The sequence below is a fragment of the Wyeomyia smithii genome, chromosome 1 (assembly GCF_029784165.1).
Source record: "Wyeomyia smithii strain HCP4-BCI-WySm-NY-G18 chromosome 1, ASM2978416v1, whole genome shotgun sequence".
Taxonomy (NCBI): Eukaryota; Metazoa; Arthropoda; class Insecta; order Diptera; family Culicidae; genus Wyeomyia; species Wyeomyia smithii.
The window spans coordinates 71,826,548-71,846,887 of record NC_073694.1 but is presented as its reverse complement, the minus strand read 5'-3'; the positions used below and the strand labels follow the sequence as shown (position 1 = coordinate 71,846,887).

At 40.1% G+C, this 20,340-nt stretch overlaps 2 protein-coding genes across 5 annotated transcripts; one reads left to right on the top strand and one right to left on the bottom strand.

Moving 5' to 3' along the window:
• Positions 1-13,634: 13,634 nt before the first annotated feature.
• Positions 13,635-17,457, top strand: LOC129726098 (trimeric intracellular cation channel type 1B.1). 4 transcript variants are annotated; one of them, XM_055682725.1, is made up of 5 exons: positions 13,635-13,769; positions 13,820-13,918; positions 15,905-16,345; positions 16,405-16,571; positions 16,638-17,457. In XM_055682725.1, the coding sequence occupies exons 3-5, from the start codon at positions 15,962-15,964 to the stop codon at positions 16,912-16,914; spliced, it is 828 nt and encodes a 275-aa protein (XP_055538700.1). In that variant the 5' UTR covers positions 13,635-13,769; positions 13,820-13,918; positions 15,905-15,961; the 3' UTR covers positions 16,915-17,457. The 4 variants fall into 4 exon arrangements, with proteins under 4 accessions (XP_055538700.1, XP_055538719.1, XP_055538711.1 ...); XM_055682744.1 differs by lacking the exons at positions 13,635-13,769; positions 13,820-13,918 and adding an exon at positions 14,031-14,842; XM_055682736.1 differs by lacking the exons at positions 13,635-13,769; positions 13,820-13,918 and adding an exon at positions 14,862-15,182.
• An 84-nt stretch (positions 17,458-17,541) lies between these two features.
• LOC129726090 (negative elongation factor D) lies at positions 17,542-19,682 on the bottom strand. Its single transcript, XM_055682711.1, has 4 exons — positions 19,444-19,682; positions 18,663-19,387; positions 18,244-18,604; positions 17,542-18,179 (listed from the first exon to the last, which is right to left on the bottom strand). Exons 1-4 carry the CDS (start codon positions 19,513-19,515, stop codon positions 17,577-17,579), a joined length of 1,761 nt encoding a protein of 586 aa, XP_055538686.1. The 5' UTR covers positions 19,516-19,682; the 3' UTR covers positions 17,542-17,576.
• Positions 19,683-20,340: the final 658 nt, after the last annotated feature.

Genomic DNA, 20,340 nt, shown 5'->3' with positions numbered 1-20,340 from the left:
TAGCAGCAAGTTCTGCGACGTACACGGAAGCAGGAGCATCGAGTTTGTAAGAGGCGGTAAAATTTTCATGATAAACACCGAAGCCAGTGGACTCATCTAGATTAGATCCGTCAGTGTAAAACCTTTTATCATAACTAACATGTTTAAACTTATTGGAAAAAATCTTAGGGATCTCTTGGGGTCGCAATTGATCCGGGATACAAGAAATGTCTTGTTTCATGGTGGTGTCGAAGAATATAGCATTATTGGAAGTATCTAAAAGTGCGACATTGGAGGAATCGTATGAAGAAGGATTAATATCTTGAGCCATATAGTCAAAATATAAAGTCATAAATCTGGATTGAGATTGAAGGTCGACCAACCTCTCGAAATTTTCAATTACTAATGGGTTCATAACTGTGCATCGAATTAGCAACCGGAAAGAGAGATTCCAAAAACGATGTTTCAACGGAAGAATACCCGCTAACACTTCAAGACTCATCGTATGGGTCGACTGCATGCAACCCAAGGCAATACGCAAACAACGATATTGTATTCTCTCTAATTTTATAATGTGCGTGTTCGCGGCGGAGCGAAAGCAGAAACAGCCGTACTCAAGAACTGACAATATCATTGTTTGGCATAACCTTAGAAGGTCTCCTGGGTGGGCACCCCACCAGGTTCCGGTAATCGTACGAAGAAAATTATTCCTTTGTTGGCATTTTCGTGTCAGATACCTAATATGACAAGCCCAGGTGCATTTAGAGTCGAACCAGACCCCGAGATATTTAGCGACTAAAACCTGAGAGATCGTTTTACCCGTTAGTAGGAGCTGCAGCTAAGCTGGGTTATGCTTCCTAAAAAAAAACGACCAACTCAGTTTTCTCCGGAGAGAATTCGATACCCAGCTTAAGAGCCCATTCAGACAAATTGTCTAAGGTATCTTGCAATGGTCCTTGCAGATCGCTAGCCTCGCTACCAGTAATGGATACAACGCTATCGTCTGCAAGTTGCCTTAGCGTGCATGAATTTGCAAGACAATCATCGATGTCATTGACGTAAAAATTATATAAGAGAGGACTTAAACATAAGCCCTGGGGAAGGCCCATGTAACTAATTCGGGAAGTTGTCGAATCGCCATGTGAGAAATACATATGCTTTTCTGACAGCAAATTGAGCAAAAAGCTATTCAAATTTGGTGAAAGTCCCTGCGAATGAAGTTTCGCGCTTAAAACTTCTACAGAGACAGAGTCAAAAGCCCCCTTAATATCCAAGAACGCAGAAGCCATTTGCTCTTTTCGAGCAAATGCGAGTTGAATTTCAGTAGAAAGCAACGCTAGGCAATCGTTCGTCCCTTTGCCCCGGCGAAAGCCAAATTGAGTATCTGAAAGTAAACCGTTTGTTTCGACCCATTTGTCTAACCGTAAGAGGATCATTTTCTCCATTAATTTCCGGAGGCAAGAGAGCATCGCAATCGGCCTATATGAATTGTGATCAGGGGCAGGTTTCCCGGGTTTCCGAATAGCAATGACTTTTACATCCCTCCAGTCATGCGGAACACTATTCAGCTCAAGAAACTTGTTGAACAAATTCAACAAGCGTCTTTTTGCAGAGTCGGGTAGATTCTTCAACAGGTTGAATTTTATTCTATCTAACCCTGGAGCCTTATTGTTGCACGACAGGAGAGCCATTGAAAATTCCAACATCGAAAATGGAGGCTCTTCCGTAGTTACTAAAAACGCGTCGCGAAAGGTTTTCTGTTCCGGTACAGAGTCCGGACAGACCTTTTTGGCAAAATCGAGTATCCAGCGATCTGAATACTCCTCACTCTCATTCGAAACGTCACGGTTCCGCATGCGCCTGGCGGTATCCCAAAGAGTGCTCATCGCTGTTTCCCTCGACAACGCGTTTACGAACCGCCGCCAGTACCCGAGTTTTTTCGCCTTTACTAAGCTCTTCGTCTGCCTACCCAGTGCCTCGTACTTTCGAAGTGGGTTGACAGTGCCGTACTCCCGGTAGTCCTTATACGCCGCGGACCTTTGCGCGTACAACTAAGAGCACTCTTTGTCCCACCATTTGTTGGGAGGGCGCTGTCTAATCGTTACCCCGGGTATCGGTTTCGTCTGAGCTTGAGTCGCGGCGTCGATTATCAAGCCAGCTAAGAACGCGTATTTTTCCTCCGGAGGAAGTTCCTCGTGAGTCTCGATAGATTCCGCTATAATAGACTCATAACGCTTCCAATCAATATTACGTGTAAGGTCGTAGGAAATATTGATTGGGTTCGGGGGAGTTGAACCATTAGCAATTGATATAACGATTGGAAGATGATCACTACCGTGGGGATCGTTGATTACTTTCCACTGGCAATCTAACGCTAGTGATGTCGAGCAGAGGGATAGGTCAAGCACGCTTTCACGTGCTGGAGGATTAGGTACACGTGTCGCTTCCCCAGTATTCAAAAGTGTCATATTGAAGTCGTCGATCAAGTTACAAATTAAAGAAGATCGGTTGTCGTCGTACAGCGACCTCCATAGCGAACAGTGAGAGTTAAAATCTCCCAAAATCATAAAAGGTGCGGGAAGCAATTCTGCTATATCAAGGAGTTGCTTCTGTTCAATCCTCGCGGATGGAGGAATCTATAACGAAACAAGGCATAGGTCTTTTCCATTCATATTTGTTTGAATAGCAACAACTTCAATATTCGAGATCAAGGGGAGGTCGATTCTGAAAAAAGAATAGCACTTTTTGATCCCTAAAAGTACCCCTCCACCGTGTGAGTCTCGATCTCGACGAATGATGTTAAATTCGTGGAAATTAAGTTGATCATTTGAATTGAGAAAAGTTTCACAGAGCGCGAACGCATCACAATTGTATGTGTTTATCAAATGTGAAAATAAATCAAATTTGGGGATGATACTTCTGCAGTTCCACTGTAACACAGTGACAAAATTCCTAACCTCTTTCGACGTATTAGTCATCGAAAGATACGATAGCTGAAATGAGGGGCCAAGTTGCTGTGAGTTGCTTCAAAAAGGTTTTCACTGTAGGGAGAAGGGCAAGAAGAATGTTTTGAAGGGGATCTGGTATGTTGAATGTTTTAAATATCCAGTCCACAATATCAGAGAATTTTATTAACCCTGTTTCTTTTATGTCTTCTGATCGAGAAATGGGTGCACAAGGGGTTTTTGATGCCCCAGGAAGCGGTGAGTACTCCTGGTTTGATTTGAAATTAAAACCGGGGGGTACTTGCTTCGGTTCTTCTTCACCGCTTCCTTTTTGTGTTGTCTTATTGGTCATTCCGCTAGGGGTTATCTTACGACCTTTGCGAGAAAGATTAGGAGAGTTGAGCATTCTCCTCTTCCTAGATCCCTCTGGCAAGGCATAAGAACACCCTTCGACGGGATCGTCAGATGTACCCTCATCGGTTGGCAAAAAGGAAAAGATGTTTCCTGTCGAGGGTGGCTCAGCCCTCTTAAGCATTTATGCAAAAGAGCGCTTTGATCGTTTCTTAAGGGAACGCTTAATTTTTTCCTCGCGCTGTTTGTACGTGGGACACGCCGAAAGGTCATGCCGATTTCCCTCGCAGTAAAGGCATTTTTAAGTATCCTCACTGCAAGCGGTCTCAGCATGATTGCCTCCGCACTTGCTGCAGCGTGCCTTGTTGCAGCAGTAGGTGGCTGTATGGCCTAACTGCTTGCAATTTTGGCAATGCATGACCCGCGGTACAAACAGGCGTACAGGCAGACGAACCCTGTCCAAAGCTATGTAGCTCGGCAGTGCGGATCCGGCGAATGTCACCCGGAAGGAATCCGAAGGGAGGAATTTCTTCTTCCCTTCTTCGATGGATACTGAATGCAATTGCTTGACATCCAGTATCTTTACATTTTGAATCAGGGGGTTCTTGAAACAGCTGTAGCGCTAGCTAGAGCTCTACCAGGACCTGTGATCACTTAGAAATGAAACACACGAAGTCCTGTACGCGAACATTCCATTCGCGGAATCACCTCTTTTGGATGATAGATAAAGATGATTGATTTTATTAAGTTACAATTTTGCCTAAATATTAACCTGTGTAACTCAGAGCGGTGAGACTCTTCTCCTCCGACCTGAGTTATCGCCTATCTAGCGGTTCTATTCTAACCTATAGTATTTATTACTCTGTTTCGTTTTCGAGTTGAATTTTAGTACATATATTCGACTATTTGCTGAGAACATTAGGGCGCATGCGAGAGCGCGTATTTACTCTGAACCGCGCGCATTTACTCAGAACCGCGCGCAACCGTGAGCGACCGTGAGTGGCGCTGTGAGTGAGGTTGTGCCTCCGGCTTCTGTTTCGCTTATAGTTAAATTGAAAAGGTAAATATTGTGTGGCATGCTCGTTAGGTTATTTACATTTCGTAAGCCACCGATCGTTCGACGCTTTATAACTAGGACGCGTGGTTATTGATTTTCAACGACTCATAATGAGGATGTTTTGTTCTGTCCGGTTGAGTTTATAATACAAAAATGCCTTGATGTCGTTCTGTTCAGCCAACAATTCATAATAAGGATGCTCTAGAATGCTATGTTATTGTAACTTGGTTTTTTGCGAGTTAAGTAAGCTCTTCTGCAAGCTAATGCTCTAGTTTATGTTAAAATGGTTTTGATTCCCTACAGTATTGAGTAAGCTCGGCAGCAAACTATGGTTTTTAGCCTGAATTCTGATGCATCGTGACGGAACATTGGGTAATCTTCGCGGGGTGTGACGTCACACAGCCAACCCCGTGACGCATCGCCAACCCCCGTCATCGACCGTGAGGCTTCCTTCGGTAACCACACCGTCGATCTCCACGTCCTTGGCAGGGATCTACACGCGGTACTCCCTTGTGAAGAGCTCGTAGCTAGCAATTTCGTTTGCTTGCTTCAAGCTACTCACGACAACTCGCAGTTTGTTCGGCCTCACCTTCGTAATCTCGGTTACGGCTGGAAACTGTTTTGCCAGGTCTTTGCCTATTTGAATTATATTCAAAGGTTTTCTTATGGGCCGGAAGTAAACAACGTAGGGACCGCTAGCGGCATCTGGGTAAGCTTTTACCCGTATTTCCGGTACCTTTGGTGCAGGGCTAGGTAGCGGGGATGGTACAGGGGAAGGTAAGGGAGAACTGCTGAGGGAAATTTCAATTTCTTCCCCATTTGTTTCCACATCCAGGAAAAGTTGCACCTGCATGTCGTCCGTTTTGCGGGAGCGTTACGCTCTACCGCACACAAACGATAAATATTCGAATGTGTGGGGGGGATCAAATAGTTGGAATTAAATTTTAAAAACAATATTTCAAACTACAATGGATCAAATAAAAAAAAGACAGTAATACTAATAATAATAACAATAGTAATAATACTAATACTAATAATAATAATAATAATAATAATAATAATAATAATAATAGTAATAATAATAATAATAATAATAATAATAATAATAATAATAATAATAATAATAATAATAATAATAATAATAATAATAATAATAATAATAATAATAATAATAATAATAATAATAATAATAATAACAATAATAATAATAATAATATTGATAGTAATAATATTAATAATGATAATAATTCTAAAGTGAATACTTCACCGAACGTCTAAGTCACGACCTCTCGGCTGCTAGTAGGATCAATCTGGAAGTGTGTCTCCGCAGAACAAACAATGACGATCCAGCTTCGTGTTGTAACACAGTGGCCGTGGTCTTGTAGATGCTACTTGTTGTTGATTTCCACTCGCTCGATCGTATGGTGGTCCGTGCTGCTAGCGGGGTAACAGCGGTGCGGGGGAATTATTCTTGCTGATATATCAGCTGCGTATCGGATCACTGGCGGGGTAGCCTGCCCCTACCAGTGTGCAGAAGATGTTTCTGCCGATATACTGCAGCCTATTGTTATCGCACTGCACAAGAACTAACCGACAAAAAAAAAACACCCGTGCGACTCGTGTATTGTTATTTTGCGAATTAAGCAGAGCTGAACAATTTGCGTCTAATCGAGACGAAAGCAAAACAACGAATGTCTGTCTCTGGTGTAATACTATCGAAATATTTCTCATGAAAATAAAGGTGTCTAGCCCCTAGGCGACGTCCTTCACATACCCTCCCAAACAAAAAAAAAAAGATCTTGGAGAACAGATCGGTATTTTTTGTTGCCATTGCTTAGCCTTGATTTCAACTAATACTTTATGAATAAGATTCAACTTTTCAAGGAAGAAATATACAATATTTAAGAACTGAACAAATTTTGAGCTCCCTAATTTACGCGTGCACATCTGCAGCTTTACCGGCTTTACCTTTCATTCCGAATGTCATATTTAGAGCAAGCCCACCAGTGGCTAAATTGAAGTTTCTAAAGCTAGTTTGGCAACTCCCACCATAACGCGGCAACCGCACCGGGCGTTGCTATGTTGGTTTGGGAAATAGCAATCCCACCTCGGGTAGTAGCGAGTTATTAAATTTGGCAACGCGATAGCAACGTACCGCATCGTTGCTATTTGATGAATAATGTCAAACTGTTGTTTGTTTTGTTGTGCTCGATAGTAAATGTTCGTAACAATATTATGAAAATAATGAGTGTTTCGAACATAATTGGTCGGCCCCGGAAGACGAAACGCTTCGCCTTGGTTATCACGTCGTAGGACGCAAGTATCGGCGTGAATAAAAAACTATTTTTCGCATCTACAGCTGTTTTAATCTTCGGAAACAACGTAAGACGGATTCGAAAGCGGCGTTTCCGAAAAAAAAACAAATATTGTTAAAACGCTGGCAAATGGCAAACTTTCTTAGCATAGCGGTCAATGAGAGCCACCCCGAATCTTTCCAAAAATCCTTTTCATTCTAGCGTATAAAAAGATTTGTTTCGCGAAATCATTTTCTTCGTCACTAAAATCAACCAAATACTCGAGAATAATTTCCGCGTTCTACATTTAAATTTTGTTTGGCTGCAAATTTGCAAATATTAATAGCAAATTGTAGAAATCGGGACATCACAAAGTACAAAATACAATTAATGACAGTTAGCCAATTTTGAGTATAATAGTTATCGAAGATAACGTTGCGAAACGTTCCACGGTCTAACGCAACTACTTTAATTAAACATACAAGAATAAAAAAAATCTATGCACGCACAAAAGAAGAAACCCGCAACAGAATTGTGTTATCGATAATTTGGGAGAACGGAAACAAAGTTAAAACAGAATTGCTTGAAATAAAGGGGATATTTTATGAAGCAGAAAGAACGCAGATTATTCCGGAAACAATTGACGGACAGATAAATTGGTTATTACTAGATGCTCAGAATTTTTGGGAAATACCACACACACAAACATTTTGCTAATGCTAGCTAGTAACGGTCTTTGGAAATTAGCAACTGCCGGCGTTAAAAAGAAATAGATGAATTGGTAATCCCCAATAGCAACGACCGGTGCGAACATCGGTTGCTATCCAAAATAGCAACGGCCAGCGTTGTGAAAATAGCAACTCAAATGGCAACTCACCGGTGCGCTTGCTCTTAGTGATGGGGAATCCAAGTATGATGACAGTTCTACAAGGTATGCTACATTTTTGTCTATCCACGCACACAAACAAATCTCGTTATGAAAAATTTCGCGTTTTGTATGGAATTCAGAACATTCTTGGAAATTTCTCGTTTTATGTTGTTTTATATCTGATTTTTTGGTTGGAGAGTGAATCTCCAGTTAAAACACACTAGAAATTGATATTAATTTAAATTTAGTGTGAAAAATTGCGACAATATGTCGAAATAAAATATATAAAAATGCTATATTTCTAATAGTTGGAGCATAATCTTAGTCATTGTCATAGCTCATGACTTTTGTTACTGTATGAAACATAAGCGACTCTATTTAGAAGCGCTATTAATCTACAATTAAAAAACGAAAAGTGCAAAAAGGTTACCGGCAAATTGATGAAAAACAGTATATTTCACCTAAACCGCAGCATGTTTATGTATTCCCCACAAATAAAACATGTTTCAACATCATTTCTATAACTTTTCAGGAAAGTATGTTTTAGAAGTTTAGTTTAAAATGCAAAATCATTTCAAATTTCATACAAAATTGGAAAAAGTTCATAACGATCACTAATACTAATGCATCGACGTGAATAGCATACCTTTTAGAACTGTCATCTATACTTGGATGGGGAATATCCGGAATATCGCTCAAAGCGGACATCGATAACAATCGTTAATTCCGGGACTTTTATCGATATTATCGATAAGTATCGATAATTTGACAGCTAGCGTTTGCGGTGAAAAAAGTTTTTTCAGATGAAAAAAACTATTTCAGATGGCGATGAAAAAAAATGACAGATAATTGGGTTGGATAAATTTCCCATGGAAGGTTGTCATGTTAGCTTCCTCACAAAAAAATATTACGTCCTTGCGTGCAGCCTTCCGACAGTTAACCGGAACATTCGCCATGGCGGACGAAAACATGCGTGTACCCATGTTTTTAAGCTCTTTCTTCGTTTTTTTTTAATTCCTCCTCCGTTTTCGCGACAAAATTGTTGGAATAGATCTTGCGCTTCAAATTTGCCCAGAAATTCTCGATGGGAAGCAGCTGGGGGACATTGAGTGGATTCGCCGACTTCGGTACCACATCAATATTCAGCCGCTCCATCTTCTCCAACGATCGCTTCGAATAGTTGGCCGACGTCAAATCTGGCCAGAACACCGTGTCTTCGCGCTTATGGTATTTCTTGATGAACGACGCAACTTCTGTCAGGCACTTCGTACTCAGGGATGCCAAATGTACAGATTAATCTGTATTTTACAGATTTTTGGCCGAAGTAACGGTACAGAATCTGTATATACAGATAAACAGATTTTCGTCGAAAAGTACAGATTTACAGATTTTTCGAAATTGACATTAATTTTTAAAAACAATCCAAATTTTATTTCATTAAATATTGAGCAAATTGAACATATTTTCAACTCCTCACACGTTTTAAGCTAAAAAATTCTCGCTGATTGACAGCAACAACCGCACCTTCTTGGCGAACTTGTTCTGTGAAATAAACCTTACCTCGATGCTCACTTCCTTCGTGGGGGAGGTAAAATACGAAGAGCCCTGCTAGTCGTTGCCATCCAGGGTGAGATAGGTCTAGTCGTCCAATACCACTGCCGCGACGCGATTCGCCGGGAAAATCGACTTGACCATCTTCAACCGCTGTCGCTGCGTCACACAGTGCGTTGAATGTATGGGAATGCGGGACAAAAATCAAAACAGCCATTTTAGTATTTTTTTTTTCAATTAGTGTGACACGAAAAATGTTTAGTACTGATGAGAACTACTTTTTGCACAATTGACGAATGTGAAATACGTCATCGCAAAATGTCTCAAACGCCATTTTTTGTACAGAAGCATAAAATGATAATTTTCCAAGAATATTATCCATTTCGAGATAAAAGGCTTGAAAAGCATATTAAAATATTTTCTAGGCGTTGATAAAGTGACCTAAACGCCATCACATTTAGTTTTTATGATTATTTCTATTTAAATGTCTTTTAACTGTGTTTATTTACGGTTTACTGTTGCAAAACATCTAGACATTGTTAATCCAGGATTCTTTTATGTGTTTTGCACATAAATTACGTGTTAAACATAAAAATAAGGGACATATGTACTACAAATTGCTCACTCTTGGTTCCAGAGGTATCATTCGAAAACGCGAATTTCAGTTGAACGAGCAAACTTGAGCAATGGCAATCACTTCCAAAGTTTGAAGGACATTCCAAATAAGAGAAAAAAGTGAAATTCGGAGAGGTATTTTGGGGTACTTTTTTTGACGATCGATTTTGAATCGAAAGTGTCTTTTTTTTGCCTTTAACTTCCAAATGCGCTACGTTATGTCTCAATAGTAACATGTGAAATGTAGTAGTTACATGCCTCTACCGTTGCCATTTTGGTTTTAACATGAAAAAATATAGAGTATATTAAAAAATTAATTTGAAAACTGAGAAATTTTTTTAAAAATAACGTGTCACTTGAATAGTTGAAACCACTTTGCAGTAGATGCGTGCCATAATCGTATGAGTGAGTTTGGGAGGTTAATAATATCATCACAACAATATCATCACAGTATGTCTCAAACATGTATAAAACATACCAGCACATAGAATTGGTTCAATAAGAAATCCACTTTCTCGATTTTTGTCTATGGGACGTTGCACTGTGCGTCATTGCCTGCAGCTCCGAGACCAGTGGACGGGACTACCGCTTCCTGCATGTATGTCCATGTTCTACAGATGCTTTTTCACTGTTTTAAAGCACGCACTAATCTCTCTGCTAGGTGCACGCAGCGATTTAACCACTTTTCCCTCGGTCTTCCTCTTCAGCATCCTTGGAAGCTTTTTGTCGCTCAGGGTCGTTGGCCGTCCGGAACCGGGCTTTCTTTCGATGCTCTGATCGTTGTCCAATAGTGTCAAGAGGTTGTAGATGCCAAAACCGACATACCCGGGGTCCACAAAGTGCCGCACGATGTCCGTTTTTGACGCGGCGGGGTACCGTTCTTTGAACGCGCACACTTCTGAACGGAGTAGCTTCACTTTTTTCGCCATCACAGTTAGAGTTTGACTGATAGAGCTGTCATTTTTTTTTTGCTAACTCATGGGTTACTATAATTGATGATGCATGAGTAGTTTCGTCAGTGCGATTGAAGGTAAACCCATGAAAAATCGGCAGTTTTTGTCCATTTTATTACCGCAAACGTTATTCGACAAATGCAATTTTGCTATATAAATTTGTTAAAAACAGAGACAGTGATGGCCCAAACAGAATGGATACGTTGTGTTGCGTTGACGTCAATGTGACAGTAAATGTATGGGCTAACTGTCAAATTGCCGCAAACGCAGCCGCAACGTATCCATTGTGTTAAGGCCTTGAATGACAAATCTTACGATACTGCAAATGAAAATTCAAACCACCGGACGAGTTAAACAGTTTGTTTTGGAAAGTCTTCGGGTTTTACGCCGAGAGTGCTTTCTACGGAGTGGTTTCAAGCCGAAGTTCATTTTGAAGGTTGTATAATATGGGAAATAATTGAAGCAGGCAAAATTCTGTCAATTTTAAAATGGCCAAAACTTCACGAAAAATGAATCAATTCTGACAAAACAGGTTTCATTTTACTGGAAAACTGTCCTAGTTTCCTAGTGTTACTTGAGAACTGGACGTGTACATTTTTGCAACATTTTTGCAACGCGTAGAACTTTTTATGTTATTCTGTTTCACTTAGGTTTATATGTTGTCAATAAATCAGAATTTATTTCGGGTTCATTGGTAGCCAAAGATTGAAAATTCGCCAAGGAATCATCGAGGTATGAATTTATTAAGTATGGGTGTTGATTTTGGCGGATTTTTCCCTGTTGGGTACTAATTTTCTTTGAGCTTGCAGCACTCTAGCAGAATTCAATCGAACATTGTGGATGTGTAGGTCTTAGAGCAATTTATCTGGATTAACATTTGAAAAGATCAGATTATTTTCACGCGGATTTTCTCTAAAACATTATTCATGCAGATTTTCAAATTACGTGGTTTTTATGCGAATTAAAGCGGTTTATCAAGCGGATTTCTGAATTAACATGGTTTTTTCACGAGGCATGTATCCCCCGAGTAAGACAACCTAACTGTATTTGAACCTTTTTCTTATGAATCAATATATCTTAGTAAAAATTATCTGAACTTTCCTTCAAAAATATAAAAAAATTAGTTTAAGATCCTACTCTGAAAAAAATATAATTTTAAAAACAAAAAATGATTTTAGAAAATATCGGTGATCTCAGATTTTTTGAATGAAGTATTTTAGATAGACAATTTAGTTGCCTAAAACGTTCTATGCGTTGCAAAAATGTAGGGGAAAGTAGGTAAAGACGGACACCCTAAGGTTTAATCTAAATAATTACTTAGGTATTGCTATTTAGATCGCAGTAGTCATACAAATTGAAACTTAAGGTCATTTGTTTTCATAATCATTTTTGGTATTAGTGAACTTCCTCCAAGTTTTATGTGTTTCGGGTCTTCAAAAATAAAACTACAAATTTCTGTTTTTTGACATGGTTGGGAAAGACGGACACTTGGCGTGGGTAAGATGGACACTACGAAGGTAAAGGTGGACACTCACAAAAAAGATGTAGTACGTTAAGTATTCTCTTGATTTATGTGTTAAGTGATGGCCATACATTACTCTACGTTATTAGAGTCCATCTATACATCACGTGAACAGTTTGAGAGGATGGGCTTCGATGAAGGCGAATATTCTCCGCCTATATGGCCTGTTCTAACTGCTAAGTGATTAATATCTGCTGGTTTCTCTCGCGAGTGTACTTTGTGAACATTTGTAGTACACAACAGATGCTACATGTGAAAATTCTTGGAAAAGCTGTATGTCCATCTTTCCCTACCTTAGTGTGTCCGTCTTGCCCGACCTGGTTGTAAATATTTCAAACGATCGTAGCTCTTTATCGGAACATCGAAAATCTGCTGGATTTTCACTAGAAAACCGAGGAAAGACTAATTAATCACTTTACTATTGTGAACAAATGAAAACACGTAAGTTTCACGAATTTTTCACTGTTTTCCGTGGAATAAAAATTACATCAAATTGCGCGTTCAAGAAAATATTCTTTGTTTTACTCACAAATTTGACAGTTTGCTTGCTGAAAACCGATAATGCAACTCAAAAGCATTAACACACTATAAAGAAGGTATTCGCATCACTCAACTATCATAATACATTCTAGTTTTTGAAATATTAAAAGTGTCCATCTTACCCGCAGTGTCCGTCTTAGCCTACTTTCCCCTACACTTTGACACACACTCTTGAAATCCGAAACATTTTCGGTGTAGGCTGGTCACACCAAGTTCCCAAGTAATACTAATATAATACTGTTTTCCAGTGAAATGAAACCAGTTATCAAAATTGATTCATTTTTCGTAAAGTTCTAGCCATTTAAAATCCGAGAGAATTCTATTTATCTCAATTATTTTGTCTACCCCCTGTATAAATCAGGATACTTTTTTGGCGCAACAATTTCGTTGATTTGGATTTTTAGTGGAACTAAAAATTGTTTGTTGGGTAACAGATACATTAAACATAAACAGTTCCAAGTTAAACTGAACAATTACCAGAGAATTACCAATAGACTGCCGCTATGCATGTCCATCATATTATAAGAGTTGGCGAGCCAAAGAAAATGCATTTTATTACAATTTCGTACCATTGCTTTTTATGAGATAGTGCAAAAAGTTTGGATATTTTTTTAGTTCTCCAGTACTAAGTTGTCGAATTCATCTGTTCTTAGGAAACTAAAAACTATCAATACCTTGTTAGTTACCTATTTTTCTCAGAAACTCAGTGACACCCGGGGCGAACCATTACACCACCCCCAACAATGCTAAATCTTGTCGAATAGCAGCACCCAACAAATACCTAACGGCAAAAGCAACTTCTGGGGTAGGGTGGGTGAGGTCTCCTTCTTTTGGGTCTCCTCCAGTAACCAGCCGCACTGACTTGTGCTCACCCTTATAATATCGATAATTATCGTTAACGTCAGAAAATTAACGATAATATCGATGACCAGCATTTATCGATATTATCGATAAGTATCGATAAGTTTCCCATCACTAGTGATATTCGTTTTTTTACCTTGTCTGATATCATGTTTATTGTTACTATAAATAAATATCTTTACCTCTTTGCGGTTTAAGATCCGTGGAAACGTCGACGCACAATATTAAAAAAAGTAACATAAATAATTATACAATTTAGATAGTGATGTTTATTTCTTTGCAGCTGTAAAAAAGGTTACCATAATGCCATAAGATAAAAAACAAAATTCGCTTAGTATTGAGGGAAAAGGATATACCTGGTTACTATATTTTAATTGCAGTGGTAAGAGACTCGATTATGACTAGACTATTTTTGTTACATCATTCTTAAACAATGGTATCATATTCACAATATTCATTACTTGTAACGTTACCTCTATTGACTTTCTCGAAAATGTTTGCTCTCTTTCATTTATTTTGCTTGGTTTACTAAAACGGTATAGCAGTAAGATATTGAAGTAAGAAATTTAAAAAAAAAAGTTAGAACCAGTTATTTAAAATAGGGTACAATAAGAACATTGAATCGTAACAATTTATAGAATAAGTAATGAGCGTTTTTGCATTAAATACCGCAATAGAACGCTCAGTTACAAAATTATGTTTGTTAATTCATTGTGCATGGCATGGCGTTTAAATCATTTTATTTAAAATTCAATTAGTATTCAAAGGTTGATATATTTCCGATATTGTTGGTCTTTTGCGGAGCAGCTAACCGAGCGCATGCATCACTCAAAGCATTATACAAGGACCAAGGAGTTGAGATGTTCTCGATGGTAGTATTTTTTGGTACATAAATTCAAAATATTTCTCCCAGCGTATCCAATCTTGCGTGCCATCTGTTCCCTCATATAATGCGTAAATGTGAATATAATTCACCAACTCAGCGAGCAGGTTTTATCTCCGAGAGACTTACCTATTGCTCAACTCACAACGATCGCGAACATGCCCTCTCACGGGCTTTGTAAATATCAACGGAAATTCTCGATGCAGCACGCTTCAATGACATACGAGTAGAGCGGTCTCTGCATGCGGTAACTTCACCGTCTACGTGCTAAATATAGCATCCCCCGAAAGGCACCGCCGCCCGGTGAAGTGCGTCGGTATGCGTACAACAGCAGACGGCCAGTGTGAGAAAATCCGCCTAACAGGCAGCAGCAGGAAAATTTTTCTCCTTCCCGCGAGGCTGTTCCTCCTGTTATCCAGAGAAGTAGGTTTTTACTCTTTCGGTAGTGTTTAAAGTTATGATGGTGTTCTACTAGAAATTGGGATCCTCGAAAACGTTTTACATCTCTTTTCATCGCTGAAGCTCGACCAGCGTGGACGTTCTTAATAGATTCGGCTGAAGTAGATCTTCGGTTAGCTGAATAAGTTTAGACCGTCCGGGTTGCGTGTGGGTCTTGTACGTGTGCTTTGCTGCACTGGTGAAGTTGTGCTCTAGTCCTAATATAGAATTTTCTGACGACTGGATATCACGCTGTGACGTGCGTTTTTCATGGGTGATCGTTACCTTTTTTCACTATTCTGTGGGAATAGAACGTTTGTGTGAGGTACGACCAGAAAGAAAAGTGACTTAGTGTCGGGACTGTCACAAAAGTCAAGTGTGAGGTGAAACTATTTCCACGGCCAATTTTTTGTCTTTATTTTTGAATGTATGTGGGCAGATTTTGTAATGTTATGCGACAATATGAGGTGTCTGTTCACCGATGATATTTTTTTCATGCCTACAGTGTGTATGGTAATGTAAAAAAAAAAAAACGAAGAGCGTGTGTCCTGGCGTAAACAGCAGTTTCAGTTCCAGTGTAGAGTAGACAAGTTTATTTCAAGTCTCCAGTTGACTGGCGCTCTCTGGTAGTCCTAGCATGATATTTTTCAGATTTGTTTCCCTTCAACAATACACCTAACGGTAGAAAAAAAATATAAAAATAGATAAAAATGTTCAGTTAAGCCCCAAGCTAAGAGAACCTTTGAATGCTCGTCTTCACGCCAATGCTTCATAGGGTCTTCATCTACTGGCTTATATTCATCTGAGATTGTATGCTCCACGTGTTTCCACGTCTTGGCAAGTGATGAAACCGCAACGTGAATTGATGTAATCAATTTAGGTCTCTTAAGGTTTATGTTATATATGTATTTCGAGGGTTCGTAACGAAATGTTTGTATTCAAACAGTCAAATTATGGATGGAACACTTCATTTTGTACTGAAATTTCTTAAGCAGATAACTGAAGTCAATATGATTAACGAAAGTTTTTATTTTTTGGAACCAACAGGCAATTATTTGCACTAGTGGATCGGATCGAACCAGTTGAAAACTATAAGCACCAAAAATGGATCCGGAGGCATTCCTGGATATCGCCAACCAGGTGATAAAACTGAAAATGTTTCCGTATTTCGATATAGCGCACAGTCTGTTGTGCGCACTATCGGTCAAGGAGGACCTCGGAGCAGGAGCGCAAGCTTTTTCCCGTAAGCATCCGCTCGCCTGTTGGCTGTCGACGATGCTGGTGGTGTTTGCCGGTGGCATGGTCGCCAATGGCTTGCTCGGGGAACCAATTCTGTCTCCGCTGAAGAACACCCCGCAGCTGCTGGTAGCCACGGCGTGCTGGTACATCGTTTTCTACACTCCATTCGACGTTGGGTACAAAGTTGCCAAGTTTCTTCCCGTGAAGCTAGTCGCTAGTGCCATGAAGGAAATCTATCGTGCTAAGAAGGTTTGTACTGTCGTTTTAATGTGGCAAGAATAATTCTTAATAACGGTGTTTCGTATCAGATTCACGATGGCGTATCGCATGCTGCCAAGCTGTATCCGAATGCTTTCATCATTATGATTATTATTGGAACGCTAAAGGGTAATGGAGCGGGTTTCACTAAGTTGCTAGAACGACTAATCCGCGGTGTTTGGACTCCTACCGCTATGGAGTTTTTGCAGCCAAGCTTGTTAGTGTTTTTTAAATGAGAACAATTTCAATATGCAAGCTAATGTTATGCTTATATTTTTTGCAGCTACACCAAAGCCTCACTGATTGCCTCCATCATCTTCGTGCTGGACAAAAAGACCGATTTGATTTCGGCTCCGCATGCTTTGGTGTACTTCGGCATCGTAATCTTCCTGGTGTACTTCAAGCTGTCCTCGATTCTGCTGGGCATTCACGATCCTTTCGTGCCGTTCGAAAATCTAAGCTGTGCGCTTTTCTTCGGAGGCATTTGGGATAGCTTGGCGAAGATTCTAGGCCGTGGACAAGCCAAGGAAGAATCTAAAGATGCGAAAAAAACTAACTAGACAGTCGAAGTCGCCCTGCCCCGGTGGTAGCGGTTATACGAGTTTTTTTTTCTTCTAAAGCTACGTTTAAGTTGCGCGATTTTTTTTATCTCTTTTGAACAGCTATTTTATACACAGATCGATGCACTTTCGTTTGAACAACACAACGAATAGATGTAAGAGCAGTGAAACTACGTAACGTTAGCCAAAACTATTGTTGAGATTGAGGCATTCTAGTCAGACTGGACGTACGATAAGACGAACATGAACGAAAAGCGACACAATTTTACTACGCAGACTTTTGGCTATCATTCTTGCCAAAAGAGACCTGATTTCCAACGCAGAACGCACAAACAATGAAAAGCAACTAAAAGACGAAAGCACAATCCAATCACAGTGGGTGAGATTTGATTGTCCTTTATCTACCACAGTCTCTGCAATAATCGCAGAAATAATATCTGCCGAAACCATTTTAGATCATCAAAACAAGTGAGTAGTATTAAGATATGACCTCTTCAGAGGTTGCAATTGGGATTCGAGTAAATACACAAATGATTCAAACAATTTGGTCTATCTGCTTTGAATCCAACTGTTTCCCCTAAATTATGGCAAAATAATCTTTCGGAAAGGAGTAATCATGTCACACAATTCTTTTCGTACATTTAATTACCATTTTTTTGGGTCTAAATCGTCGTATAGTGAGCCTTGCAGTGAACAATGAACTCCGACACCGGATCGTTATCGCCTTCGCCTCGCATCGAGCCGGTAATTTCCTCGTTTTCTACCATCGGCAAAAACAGCTGTACAAACTCTGGCGAGTAGGGATGGGTAATAGTTTCCAACACTTCGGTGACAAAGTATCTGATCAACGAAATATCGGTGTCACCGCGTGTGCAACATTGTCGGATGTATTTGACAACCGGCACGACACAACCACGGGCCAACAGGTTCACCATTCGGTCGAGCAACATTTTCTTCATTTCAAGCTGTACCAAGATTTCTAGTTCGTCCTGTTTAGACTCGAATAGTTGTATCAGTAACCTCAGTATCTGATCGTGAAGCGATGAATGTACATATGCAACTTCGTCCAACAGAGCCAAGTGGAGAGGACAACTTTCAGTGCAAAGTTTAAAATATGATGGTTCAGTAACGGTGTTCTCCACCCATCGGATTACGCCAACCCCGACTACCGGGAAACGAATGCAGTTATACAATGTAGAGATGTCCGCAATGAGCTCAGTAGAACCACGGTTTACATTGCAAATGGCGTGAACTTTTTCGATAGCCTGTATAAACAGAAAAAAAAAACATTTCAGGCAATTTAATAAAACACAACTCTATTGCTATTACCTGAATAGTCGGTTTTAGTTCGTCCTTGTTCGTAGTGCGCTGGCTCTTCGGTTGACTTTTTTTACCCACCGTTTCACAAACGCTAGCCGCATACGCTAGTAGATAAATGTACTTTGATTTGTGCTCCTGGTTGATCTTCACACCTACTTTAAAAAGTGAGTCTACCAAAAGATCCAGAAATTGCGGATTTCTAATCAAATCTATTGGCGGCGGCTCTGGCGAAGAGTAATTACGGTACAACACCGTAATGTCCGCCGGATTGAGCGCATTCCTGGTGAGCATCGACGTTAGGGCTTCACAAGCCTGGGGATGCCGGGCAGACCCATTCAAAGCCATCGTGATAGGAGTTACATTATGATTACTGCAAACAAAAAATCATCATCAATTTTCTCATAGCTGTCAAATTAAAAAAATCTTACTTTTTCAGTGCATATTTTGTTATCTCCTGGGCAAGCCGCTTCATGATAAAACCACCCTTGGGTTCTTGGGAAAGAACTTGAATCAACACCTGACTGTAAACGTACGTGTGCTGGCCATGACAAACCATTTTTGCACACTCATGGATGGCGGACTGCCAATCGTCCGGGTGGTTCAAAAATTTAGCAATCGATGTTTTCAGTACCCTAGAAAACACCTCAATCTGCTGAGCAGCGGTTGAGATTGAGGTGATTTCGCTCTGGAAGCCGGCATCCGAGATCAGTTTGATAGTGAAGTTCAACATTAGACAATCCGGGTATTCCTCCGCTAAACGATAGATCAGCGACCGCCAAGTGTGGTGCTCAATCATCTCCGTCAACCAAGCTGGCGTCTCGCCTTCCTCAGTGAAAATCTTATCAGCCTTTTTGGGATCGAACGTTTTGAGGATCATATCCTTGAGGTGGTTTTCGACCATGGCTTGCACGTCAGTCACTCGCACTCCGGCCAATATAAGCCATTCAGCTAGCAGATTTGCCATCTGAGCCACTGCTGTGTAGTTTGCCGATAGTTGATTGATGACCTGTTCTGGCGTTCCACCTGCTTGAAAATATCGCTTTAGTTGGGCGAAAATACCCGGTTCCATAATATAATCGGAGGTGGCAAATTTTCCTAGACATTCGTTTAGGACTTCTTGGGGATTTTCCAGCGGCTCCTCGGGACCATCGGTCTACAAAATGTAACTGTTTTATTAGGATTCAAGATGCAAGCGGTAGCAAAACTTACATCGTCCTCGCCGTGTTGATTACCACGGTTCATCCATCCTTCCTCTTCAAATTCCTCACCCATTGCGCTCATGTCTGTTTATTGGTTTTGGATAAAATTTGATGAAAAAATATTGAACGGCGCTAATTTACAAGCAAAAGCAATATTTTTTTTCGGATTGGGAAGCGTCCTTCTGTTTTGAATGAGTTTAGGGACGTTGCGATACCACCGATTAGCAATGGGCGATATTGTATCGGTATCGGAAATATCGATACTTTTGAGACGATATTTCGATTTTTTGGATCGATACACAAGCGTCCGATACTCGACCGTATCGATACTGAAAACCGCGATACTTGTATCGATATTCTTTTATGCATACGGTCCAGCTAGCTGACATGTTACAAGGGCTAACATCTCAATGTGTACACGAGATCACCGCCACTTTTGATACGCTATGTTATGCTGTCTGTCAGCGTCAGTGGAGCCCACGCATCGTAGAACCGCTGCGATGTTGGCTGCGATAAAGCAAAGCAAATCGGATGGAGATGCCAGCTAGTTGATACGAGCTGGAACCACTGAAAAGCTGCCACTGTCAGTATAAGTATCGCACAAGTCTATTTGCACTAGCAAAACTTAAGCCTGTATTACACTTTTTGACCAAGCGTCAAATATTTGGCACTTTTTGACAGATAAAAATTTGGTCAAAGATAATTATTTGTCACTCTCCAATTTTAACATGAGGCAAACACGGGCAAACAACAACCATGATGTCAAATAAATTTGACCATTATGTCAGAACGTCAAAAATTTGACCATTAGACAAATAGTGTACTACAGGCTTTAGATGGAGAAATAGATAGAGAGAATGTTGTGAGCCAAACGAACTGTCAAAATCTGAGCCAAACGCAGCATAGG

What these genes read in the sequence shown, in the direction of transcription:
- LOC129726098 (XM_055682725.1), top strand. Translation starts at nt 15,962, where the DNA reads ATGGATCCGGAGGCATTCCTGGATATCGCCAACCAGGTGATAAAACTG. An exon ending in AAATCTATCGTGCTAAGAAG is followed by an intron (nt 16,346 to 16,404) that starts GTTTGTACTGTC and finishes GTTTCGTATCAG; the next exon opens with ATTCACGATGGCGTATCGCA. An exon ending in GAGTTTTTGCAGCCAAGCTT is followed by an intron (nt 16,572 to 16,637) that starts GTTAGTGTTTTT and finishes TATTTTTTGCAG; the next exon opens with CTACACCAAAGCCTCACTGA.
- LOC129726090 (XM_055682711.1), bottom strand. Translation starts at nt 19,515, where the DNA reads ATGAGCGCAATGGGTGAGGAATTTGAAGAGGAAGGATGGATGAACCGT. An exon ending in ATCAACACGGCGAGGACGAT is followed by an intron (nt 19,388 to 19,443) that starts GTAAGTTTTGCT and finishes TACATTTTGTAG; the next exon opens with ACCGATGGTCCCGAGGAGCC. An exon ending in ACAAAATATGCACTGAAAAA is followed by an intron (nt 18,605 to 18,662) that starts GTAAGATTTTTT and finishes TTTTGTTTGCAG; the next exon opens with TAATCATAATGTAACTCCTA.